At 42.2% G+C, this 12,222-nt stretch overlaps 1 protein-coding gene across 14 annotated transcripts in view; it reads left to right on the top strand.

Moving 5' to 3' along the window:
- The window catches only part of LOC119478810 (disabled homolog 2-interacting protein-like), a 212,994-nt gene that overhangs the window by 163,488 nt on the left and 37,284 nt on the right, over window positions 1-12,222 (top strand). For all 14 annotated transcript variants that reach the window (XM_037753792.1, XM_037753791.1, XM_037753793.1 and 11 more), the window contains one exon: window positions 215-769. In XM_037753792.1, coding sequence (XP_037609720.1) covers window positions 215-769 — 555 coding nt within the window. The remainder of the gene's footprint in view (window positions 1-214; window positions 770-12,222) is intronic.

The raw sequence follows: 12,222 nt of genomic DNA, 5'->3' as shown, positions 1-12,222 counted from the left end.
ATGTTGATAAGAGTATTAAATACTTAATAAATCTCCCTTTAAGGTACATTTTGAACAGATAAAAAAATGTGTGATTGATTTGTGATTAATCACGATTAACTATGGACAATCGTGATTAACAGCGATTGATATATTTTTTTATTTCTAAAGTTTCCAGTGGTGATGTTGTTGTTGTAAAAGGCCTTCCTAAACTACGTTCTTTCATCTTCTCCAGGACAACAGTCGCCGGGTGGAGAACCTGCTGAGGCTGTGGATCATCGAGGCCAAGGACCTGCCGGCCAAAAAGAAATACTTCTGCGAGCTTTGTCTCGATGACTCGCTCTACGCCCGCACCACCTGTAAACTCAAGACCGACAACGTGTTTTGGGGAGAGCACTTTGAGTTCAACAACCTGCCCGCCGTCAAGAGCATCACAGCCCACCTCTACAAAGACACAGACAAGAAGAAAAAGAAAGATAAAAACAATTACATTGGACTCGTCAATATCCCCGTGGCGGTGGTTACCGGACGGCAGTTCATGGAGAAGTGGTATCCAGTCAGCACGCCCAACCCCCCGAAGGGCAAGACATCCGGGCCTATGATTAGGATCAAGGCGCGCTATCAGAGTATGAACATCCTTCCCATGGAGATGTACAAGGAGTTTGCAGAGTACACCACCAACAACTACATGCTGCTGTGCTCGGTGCTTGAGCCCGGGATTAGCGTCAAGAACAAGGAGGAGATGGCGTGCGCACTGGTCCACATTCTACAGAGCACCGGCAAGGCCAAGGTTAGTACCAACAACATGATTTATTTCCATTTTCCCCACATTGGAACTCTCCATGAAGACATAATGGATAACAATACCAGAATATCAGACCATTATCTTGCCATGAGGTACTGACAAGACATGAGGTTAACTATTCCTCCGCTGCCTGCTCTTCCTCTGAACTATTGACCCCCCACAGCTGTAATACAGAGCAGACAAAGACCAGACAGAGGTGATTTCCTCTCGCTGCACCAGCCTTGTATTACATTTTTAACTCGAGCTAATCCCTTACATGTATCCCCCGCAGTGCTTCACGGCATACCGATGCAGGACAGAAGCACAATATATCCACCGCTGTCTGTAGCACTGCAAGCACGGGGAGATTAGTCTACCACAGTAGGAGCTAAGTCTCCCATGACAGCAGGCCGTCGGACTCCGATAATCTCCCATCCATCCAAAATGGCTGTATTTCACTTCACTTTGATGGCACCGTGTTTGTCTTCTCAGAGCAGGGGAACAAACATTTTGCATTAACGCATTTTGACTCTGCGTAACATCCGCGCAAGAGAGGGAAAGCCATCTTATTGGCTGCTGATGAAAAGAGGATGTAAAGAAGCTTAGAATTGATAAGTCGATTAATAGGAATTAATCATAAGCAAGCATTTAGATGACAGGTTAGTCGTTGATTTTTCAAGCATAAATGACAAAATGTTCCAGGTTCCAGCCACTTAAATGTAAAGATTTGCTGCGTTTCTCTGTTTTATATCATTGTAAATTGAATATCTTTGGGTTTTGGTCTGTTGCCTAGGGCTGGGCAATATATCAATATTATATCGATATCATGATACAATGCTAGATATGGTCTTAGATTCTGGATATTATAAGATGGCATCAGTGTTGTCTTTTCCTGGTTTTAAAGGCTGCATTACAGTAAAGTGATGCCATTTTCTGAACTTACCACACTGTTCTAGCTGTTCTATTATTTTCCTTTACCCACGTAGTCATTGTATCCACATCACGGAGGATTATTTATCTCAAATCTCATTGTGTAAATATTTTGTGAAAGCATCAATAGTCTACCCTCTCATATAGTACATCGATATTTGGTAAAAAGAAATATGGTGATATTTGATTTTCTCCATGTCGCCCAGCCGTAGTTGCCGGGACAAAGCAAGACATTTAAAAGAGGAATTATTCTGCTCATTTTCAGGTGCATACTTGTATTTTAGGTTACTACTGGAAGACGTTTACATGAGCTCAAAGAATGCTTTATTTTTCTTATATCAGCTGTGCTGCAGCACCTCTTTTCACCCTCTGTCTGAAACGCTCTGTTTGAGCTCCTCCCCCCTTTCGAAAAGCTCATTCTGCTCTGATTGGTCAATTGCCCCACTTTGTTGTCAATCGAACCAAACTCTTCGGACTCTGCTCAAGCTCCACTCTAACTAGCTTTGTTTGAGGGCGTGTCAAACTAGCCGCTAGGCAGGTATTATGCAAATGTGTTACTTGATGACATCACCACGTTACGTAAGAAAAGGCGGGACTTCAATCAAGGCGTTTCAGGCAGTTGAGGAGCAGTGTTTCTGTAGAGGAGAGTAACTCCCTTTGGCCTGGACTTTTGGCTTTGTAACTCTGCAGACCTTTAACATGCATAAATAACTATAGAACACACTAAAGGAAAGGGAAAAACACACACATAATAGGTCCTCTTTAAAAGATGTCAAATTGTGTCCTGGGAAGACATTTTTCACGATCGATTTTCTGCTGTTTTATAGACCAAACAAATACCTTATTAATTGAAAAAACTATCTGCCCATTAATCAATAATGAAAGAAGTTTTATAATACTGATGAACATAACTCAGTTCCAAAGCATTTCTGATGAACAGACGATATATTTTGTCAGGAAATAGGCTTCTTGTTGTCTTTGTAATGTCTGAAATAAGTGTCTGCTTTTAGTGAAGTATTGCTTCAGGCTGCTTTCTTCAGCGCAGCATCGACGTCTTCGTCTTCACTGCTTCGTGAGATGCCCGCGACAGCTTGTGCCTCAATTTAGTTTTCCTGACAGTATCTCATCAGCAGAGCTTTGAAACTTTCTTTGACTTTATCACATCTCAGAGGAGTGATGAATGATCAGTGCTTAAGAAGTGATGTCTATCCACACTGTACCGCCAGTCTGCCGGTTTAGGACCGGGGCTGATAGCTGCTGATTGATTGGGTAGAAGGCCTCTACTGGTCCCCGGAGAGACAGCCACGTCCTTAATTACCTTCAATTAATTAATCCCCACCTTCCGAGCAAAGCACTAAAACTTTTATTTCTCTCTCACCTTCCTTCCCGGCTTTGTTTCTGCTAGCTAGTGGATGAGACCAGAGACGATATTTCAAGGTTGCTCATCATGACAGAGACCCTCATATACATATGGCCTCACTACATCTGTGTTCAAGAAAAACACAGATTTAATTGTATCTCTGTGGGGCTGTAAATACAGAAATAAAGCTGCCGTTGCCTTTTGACGAATAGGCAAACAGAAGCTTTTGGACTGACGTTAACAGGAAGAATTAATGAAAGCTGCTTTCAAAATGTCAAGAGTCAGTGCTGTTAGCTACTGCAGCTTCCTCTCTGAAAACACTTTCATCATACAAGACATGGTGAACAGGACATATTTAGGCAGTACACATACACTTGAGTACATGTTTTTCCTTTAGCCTTGATGGATAAAGCAGTCATGCCATGCCAAACGCAGCTCGCAGCGATACCAAGACACCACTTCTTTAAAAATAGTCCTAATTAGGATATCCTCTGCTGCTGCACAGACGCTTTATATACACATATCTTGGCCTATGTTGCATGGTTTGTTCATTTGCAATACAATGATGAAGTTCTTTTTTCATGTACTGCCAACTTGGGTGCGGTCTTTGCTCACATTGCTGGGTTATATTTAGGAATCAAGCACATTTGCTTGAGCAAAGATAAACTCTGTAAAATCCTGTTAGCTTGGCTTTATTGTTTTCCTGCAAATGTAGAATAATTCTCCAGCCTTCGGTTATTTATCCCCCTTCTTTAGTGCTGTGTAGTCTTCCAACTATTCAGTCTCAAGTCAAATCCATGAGTCAGTATCTAATTCTGTCAGCACCACAGTGGATTTCTGGAGTTCAGGCAGAGACTTTGCATCGCTGCTGCATTAGACAGTCACAACAGAGCATGAGCACTCTCTCTTCCACCCAGTGAGGGGTGAACGGGAGGTGAACGTTCCTCTTTCAGAGATGCAGCAGTGACTTTGTAGTTCTGAAGTTCTGCTGATGCGCATCATGTTTAATCGGCAGTGTACAGGTGTGAAACGGCCCCTAATTGCAGCTGGCTATTGTTAAGAGATGCAGATTGCAGGTTGTAGCAGACATTAGTATGCAACACCTTCTAGACTTCTGTTTCTTCCCGTGTCATTTTATCACCCATCACCGAATAATTACACCCCGAATATTCTGCTCCGTTGCACCCTCGCTCCTTCTCCCTTGTCCTCTCACTACTTTCCGTCTTTGTCTTGCTTCATCTTTCTTTCACGCTTCATTGCGTCTCGAGGCCAAAGCTCTCCGGAGAGATGTCATTACGGACGCTGTATTGATGTCTGGCGAGCACGGCGGGCACGCCCTGCATCGCGGCACAGATGCTAACTTTATACACACACACCTACGTATAAATCACAAGACATTAGCAGGTGGTTGTAGGTCAGCTATTCAATTTTATGCATGAGCAAGTAGGCCTGCAGTTGTATTAAGATATATGTGGCTTTAGATGACACAGGATTGGGTCAGATGTGTGCACTATGGCTGTGCGTTGGAGTAAAAACAATTCCTTCTGATTATATTTTATTTTGAAGCCGTAGATCCAGCCGAAATCAAAATGAGAAATCCAATCATAACATTTCTGCTGATTTCCTGTGCTGTAAGGTCACGACACCGGTCCGTCTCGTCCCCTGTGGGACACACTATTATGTCCGCCGCACACCCAAACAGCTCTATTAGAAGCTCCGCAGCAACAATAACAAAACCCTCCGCTGTGATGGAATTGCCTGGAGAAGTTCACCTTTCTTTCATGTGAAGATATCCACTCCTGGCATGAATCCCCCGCGTTATTGATCGAGTCTTCTCGACGTCTCGCCCCCTTCGGGGAGATTATGTTCTAATTTTGTTGCAGCTCCTCTCAGCCGTGCCGACTGTTGGAAGTGACGATAAGGAGGATTTATCCTTATGATAACTGGCCAGAGGAGGGTGGTGTTCTGGTTATTATGCCATTGCGTTTTTATGTTACTGCTCCTCAAGGTAAACTAACAGCCCTGCTTAAGAGGGCGAAATATGGGAGTCTCTCCTCTCTACATCCTCTGTGCTAAATTGTCGCAGCAGCGCTCCAGTCGCGTTCAGCACCAGCGTCTTAGTAATGCATTCAGCGCTGTCATCAGTGGGCAGTGATGCTCATCACCACAGCTGCGGTGCGCAGGCACAGTTTGTCGTACGTACATAATATGATGTGACAAATGATTTACTAACATGACATGAAGGGCTCTGGTACTTCTGTATTCCTCTGGGCTTTTTATTTGACGTGGCTTTGAGTGAATCAGTTGTCCCCTGAGGGCCAGCGAGAGGGCATAACGTGCTAGCCGCTTGTAATACACATTAACAGGGAAGTTGTCAGTATTATTTGTGATTTTGACAATAACCTGTAAATATTTTGATGTAGTTACTTCTCCAATATGTGCTGCCATTTCTCTTTTTTTCCTCCATATGCTGTGTCTGGATCACCAGATTCTTTAATAGCTTTAATCTTATGGTTTACCACATAAGAAGTGAACCCTCTTGTGAAGATGGATGTTGGAGGCAACAGACAAACAGTATGTGGAGTGTGTTTGAGTGAGAGAAAGAGGGCACATTGAGAACAGGAGATGTTAGCTGGTCATGAAGACATGTCTACTGTATCAGCTCTAATCAGATCAGGAAATAAACACAAAGCACATCAATGCACATGCTCCTGAGGAATTTGCACTACAAAAGCAGTGCATCATATCTTCAGACTGTTTAGTGATTCCAGCAGGATGTTTTTATTGACCGTCCCCTGACAGCGTGGAGTGATGAAGGAGAGGTGAAACAGAGAAAGGTGAAGGCACCGACAAGGAGGAGAGAAAAAGAAGGTAAAGAGGGAGAAGGAGCGTTACAGCAACACAGTTTATGGCCGTGGAGCCAAACAGCAGCAGGCTCAACACATTGATGTGGAAGCCTCTCCACGTCTCTGTTGGCACTAAGATTACATAGAGTCTGTCTCTCTCGTCTCCCCTCCCGTCTCTCCTTTCACTTTCAGTCTCTTCATTTCCATAAGATTCATTTGCCTTCATATACAGTAGTTTTAAATGCAAGGCAAACAAATAAAGTGTTGAAACTATTATTAGATTGATTATAGAATAGAATAATAAATCAATACAGTCTTCACATGAGTGAAATGCAATTTGTGAATAGGAGCTGGTGATCATGATACAAAACAACAAGTTCCCTCCATTGTTCCAAATCTCTGGCAACAGACTGAGTCCTGCCCCAGGTTAACTTCGTCTTGGTTAGCTTTCCCATCACAGTTTTGTACCTGCTCACTTTTGATTGTCCACGTTTCTTGTTGCCTGGAGGAGTCCATCTCAGCAAACCCCTTTGGGATGAGATCTGCCTCTATTCGTGCCACATGACATGTGCAACAGTTTGCTGGTATTTGGTTATAAACCAAAACTAATGACATTCCCACCAGTCTTTGCGCTAAAGTTTGCATGCTAAAACGCTAAACTAAGGTGGTGAACATGGTAGATTTTACACCTGCTAAACATTCAGCATCGTCTTCGTCATGTAAGCATACTGACGTTAGCATTTAGCTCAAAGCATCGCTTGATCTAAAACAGCATCACAGAACTCTTGTTCATATCTTTGAAACATAATTATCAGTTTAGGTGAGATAATGTCTCTTTTATCTTACCGTATATTGCCTGGTTTCACAGTGTTGATGCATGAAGAAACTAAAAAATAAACTGCAGTAAAAAGAAATGGAAATGTCAACCAACTGTCAAATAAGAATACAGTTTGAGCTGTATTTGTATTTCTGTGTATGTACAATGAGAGCAACAAAAAACAGAGTCAAATTCCTGGTATGTCTACTCATACCTGGTCAATAAAGCTGATTAGGATTCTAAGACTCAATATGAGACTACATTTCATGATACAGGAATACTTCATTTGTATATCAGTTACTCAGCGCGTCTTACCTTGAATTCTTCAATAAAACTTTTTGTTTTTCTCGCATGCTTCCACGTTGAACAGAGAATCCAAAAACAGAGAAAAGTCTTGATGGGTTGAAGTAAATGGAGGCCAGGTTTAACAACTATCAAAAATCTGTTTCAAAAAATCAGTTTACAAACTCTCACACAAGTCGTGCAGTATAATCCAAGTCTCGTTTATCCAGATGTACGCCCACTACTTCCCAAACACATGCATTTATGCCAAAATCGATTTCAAACACTTTCTCACAACCTTTTGTTATAGTTTTGCTGTTAAAGAGGACCTCTTCTGCCCTTTCCTTTTGTGTTATATCGTTTTTTGTGCATGTAAAAGGTCTGCAGAGTTACAAAGTCCATACCAAAGGGAGTTCCTCTCCCCCACAGAAACACTGCTCCTCAACTGTCTGAAACACAGACAACCTTTTCTTCTGTAACGCAGTGATGTCACCAAGTAACACATTTGCATAATACCTGCCTAGTGGCTGGTTTGACACGCCCTTAAACAAAGCTATTTAGAGCGGAGCTGGAGCAGAGTCCGAAGAGTTTGGTTCAGTTGATCAATCCCAACAGACTGGCCATCATTTACTTCAGCTCATCAAGGATCTACTCCGTTATCGGCTTCTCCGTTCATCGTGGAGGCATGCGAGATGAACTCTTCAAGAATTCCCGGTAACACGCAGTAATTGATATACAAATGATAATTCTAAGGGTGAAGTATTCCTTTAAAGTGGACAAAATTGCTACGTAATAATCAAATATGCATTATAGGGCTTCATAAACTGCACTTAATAAAAGACAGATAGCCACACAGAACACAGGGAATATGCACACAGTAAGTCAGCAAACATGATATGCTGATGACACTCGCTGTAAGACCCCCCCCAGTCAAACCTATCTTCATAATGATCATGTGCACTAGCAGCTATATCAGGAGAGCTGCAGCCTTTCCTGTTGTTGTGTTGAATGACAAGCCTCCGCGCCCTACGGGGGGAGCCGCTTTCATTTCCATTCGGCCTCCAGTCCTCTCAGTCAACCCAATGTGACCCTCACAGGAAGAGCTGCAGGCTATAACTCTGTAATACTAGCCACCAGTCTCCAGGGAGGGAAACCAGGGGAGGCAGAAAGAGATGGAAAGATGAGGAGAGCGAAGGATGGAGAGGCTGGAGTGGTTCCTGTTTACTCCCCCCTGAGTCTTTCCTCAGCCCTTGCCCCAGGCTGAAACACCAGGCTCATCGATCAGTCAAATTGCTAATGTTATAGGGTTTCTATTATCCCCCTCACATTCAATTCTTTTTTCCTACCTATCTGTTACAATACTCCAATTATTGAACCCAAACTTTGCCATTTTAAGTGATCTAAAAAGGTCTATTTGCTGCCTTGTGGTAAATATACACACTTACCTCAACACTCAGAGCATCAACAGGTCATTTCCATTTAGTTTGTTTTCTAATGAATCCCATTAGTTTCACAATCCATGACTTCTCCAATAAGGAGGTTTTTTTTATCCATTCATAAGATAAAAAAAAAACAATCTATCAAAGTATATTGAGCATTTATGCCAAAAAGAAATCTTTATTCATGCTCTGTTGGACATCATTGGAATATAATATACACACACAAAAAACATTGTCTTTCATTAAGATACTAGTTCAATAGTAGGACGCCCTGAAAGAAAAGTAAAGGCTGGTATGAATGCATTTAAAGTAGGGCTGTCTGTCAATCGATTACAATATTTAATCGTGATTAATCGCACATTTTTTATCTGTTCAAAATGAACCTTAAAGGGAGATTTGTCAAGTATTTAATACTCTTAACATGGGAGCGGGCAAATATGCTGCTATATGCAAATATATGTATATATTTATTATCAATTAACAACACAAAACAATGACACATATTGTCCAGAAACCCTCACAGGTACTGCATTTAGTGTAAAACAATATGCTCCAATCATAACATGGCAAACTGCAGCCAGACAGGCAACAACAGCTGTCAGTGTGTCAGTGTGCTGACTTGACTATGACTTGCCCCAAAACTGCATGTGATTATCATAAAGTGGGCATGTCTGTAAAGGGGAGACAACATTTAGCGAAAGTTTGGAGCGTTATTTAACCTCCTTTGTGACAATCTAGTATGACATGGTTGGTACCGATGGATTCATCAGGTTTACTAGTTTCATATGATGTCAGGACCTTTAAAACTGAGCCCACTACGACCAGATTGATTGCGTTAATGCGATAAAAAAAATGGTGCCGTTAAAACGAATTTGCGTTCACACGTTATTATCACCCTACTTTAAAGTGCATTGATTCCCATGCACATGACACATGGCAGGACACAGCTGGGTAACGTGATCTATCGGTGATATTTGAACTCCTTTGAGACGTCCACATATTCTCCTGGTACAAACCGTTTTAAAGAGGCTGAATTGAGAAGAAAACGTTCTGTAACTTTTACCTTCTCTCGATGTTTCGTCCTCCAGTATTTTCCTTTTAAGGCATTTTATTGCTCTCACTCTTGTATTGCTCTGACCATGGAAACCCAAAAAACATCTGAGCGTGTACAAAGCATAAACCTCACCCTCTTTTTGTCTACTTTTTCACACTTTTTTCCCCAGACTCAATGTCCTCGCTTTGCAAGGTGCAGTAATTTCAGAGCATATAAAACATCCCCGTCTCCTGTTGTGTGTTCAGGTTTGTCTGTCAGAGTCCTGATCAGGATCTTGCAGATTGTGCTGTCTCTTCAGTTGGGGCCTGTGTATTTATATTTCAGCTTCAGAACTTCCACTGTGCAGTGGAATATTGCCGAATAGAGATGTAAGCAGCGCGCACACACACGCACACACACACAGGGCTGTGCCTGGTGGTGATTGGATTGTTGTGTGTACAGCAGCGCAATGTACAAGACTTTATGAGTTTTTACTGGCAAGTAACCCCATCTACAGGGAGCTTCTCATCTTTTCCAACAGGACTCTGTTCCCTACTTTTTATTAGATCTGATCAGCCGTGCTGCGCCATCTACCCTCCACTCCGACCCAATCTTCATATCCCCCCCTCTCTCTGTGCTCTGTGTTGGCTTTTTTTGAGGCATGGTTTGGCTGATGAGATGTGGCAGCGATACAGAGAGCGTTCTACTTCTCCTTATTAGCACTGAAGCAGAGGGAAGGGAGGAGGAGGGGGGGGGGGGGGGGGGGCAGGCTGCAGGATTGAGGGCGTCAGAGAAAAGGCTGAGGGATGACGGGAGGGAAAAGGAAGGAGCTCCAGTCTCTCTTTAGGACGTGATTGATCAGACTTGTATAATAGCGCTGGTTCTCCATGATTTAACCTGTTACAACAGATAATACATATAGTGAGCATCACTGCCGACTGTTTTCTAAAGTAGGGGTTCTCAAACCTTTTGGGGCTAGGGACCCCTGACAAGGGGAGACAATTCTCCCGGCTGGAGCTATTTGTATTCTAAAACTTTTCAACCTAAATACTTCAGACCTGACCATAAAGATAAACAGAAACACATTTCAATTTAAATCATTCATTAATACCACTTACATACTTTTAAACAGAAGGTAATTTTATTCAAATTGCATTTGGACTCAACTTGACATCATTTATACTTTTCAATTAATTGATCTTAAAAGCTTTCAGAAAATGACTCAGACTGGCATAGTCCTAATAAAGGGTTTAAACTCACCACTCTAAAGCTGACTTTCAGTAAGTGCTTCAACTTAAAACTAATGAACGTATTGCTTGGTATTCAAATCATTGGCAGAAAGCTCTGAACAAATGATAACAGAAGTTATCATAACAGTGTTACAGAACACATCATAGTAATTAAGATTATTACTTCAAAACATTTCTATTGGAATCTTTTCATTAGAGTGAGTGAAGTGACTGCGGAGAACTGTATCACCATGCTGTAATATCATTACTTTGTAAAAACAAAAATCAAGGAAATGGCTGCAAGTGTATTTTAGTAACATACTGAAATGAGAACTAGGGAACCAGTTGCCAGCTGGAAGGTAAGAAATCAATCTTAAGAACATACTATGGTATCCACTGAAAAATGGTCCACGTAATGTTTGTATAGTTTGTACTTCAGGCAGAGATGAGATAGTGTGCAAATCCACCGTTATGGTCCCTCTAATTTCCTTATATCCCGGTGTTGTAATCAAGTTCCAAGCTTACATAAAGATACTCAAAGTGAAGTTCACTGTGTGCACAGACATACCGGACCTGTATCCTCCAGGGTGGCAGCATGTCTCTGTAAGAGATTATCAGCCGTTGTTGGATCTAATTTTTGTTTTAGGCCACTAGCAGGAATTATTCCGTCTCTCTTTTGATGTCTATCTCTCTCACTTTAATCTCAGTTTCAGTCTCTCTCCTCCTCTATTTCATCTGACCGTCCTCTCTAATCATGCCTGGATCTGCCTCGCCTCAGTGGAGAGGAGGGAGGAGACGGAGCCACAGAGGGGTAGAGGTTAGAGGAAAGATCATAATTGGGATGACATTTTCTTCCTATAAAGTGTTACCTAAATTATAATACTGTCGGCGTAAATGAGATTCCTGGACTAGCAAGTATCATTAGAAGCAGGAGTGTAGGGATGATTTACAGTGCATTAAAGTTTGTCGTACAACGTTGAATCAAATGTTTAATGCAGCTTGTTTGACACTGATCAACAGAAAAAAGACCCTTTAATGTCAAAGTGAAAGAGATCTCTACAAAGTGATCAAAATTAATAAGAAATGCCTGATTTCACCCCTTCAAGTCAGTATCGAGTTGATGCACTTGAGCCACTCCAGCCAAGCCAGTGTAGCTCTGGCTTTATGCTCGGGGTCATCGTCTTTCTGGAAAACAAATCTTCTCCCCAGTTGCAGGTTTCTTGCAGACTACATCAGTTTTTTTTTTGCCCCAGGATTTTCCCGGTATATTCCTGAATTAATTTCGCCCTCTCCCCTCTGAAGTCTTCTGGGGCTTACTGCAGAGAAGCAGCCCCACAGCATGACGCTGCCACCGCTGTGCTGCACGGCGGGATGCTGTGTTTATGATGATGTGCAGTGTAACATGGTGTTTAGTCTAATGGTCAAAACGTTCAATTTTGGTCTCATCAGACCGCAGAAACTTCTTCCAGCTGACTTCAGACTAGTCTCCCACGTGGCTTCTGGCAAGCTGTAGCCGAGATGTC

Source organism: Sebastes umbrosus, chromosome 19 (assembly GCF_015220745.1).
Source record: "Sebastes umbrosus isolate fSebUmb1 chromosome 19, fSebUmb1.pri, whole genome shotgun sequence".
Classification (NCBI taxonomy): domain Eukaryota; kingdom Metazoa; phylum Chordata; class Actinopteri; order Perciformes; family Sebastidae; genus Sebastes; species Sebastes umbrosus.
Note: the sequence above shows the minus strand (reverse complement) of the source record. Positions and strands in the feature narration are given on the sequence as shown.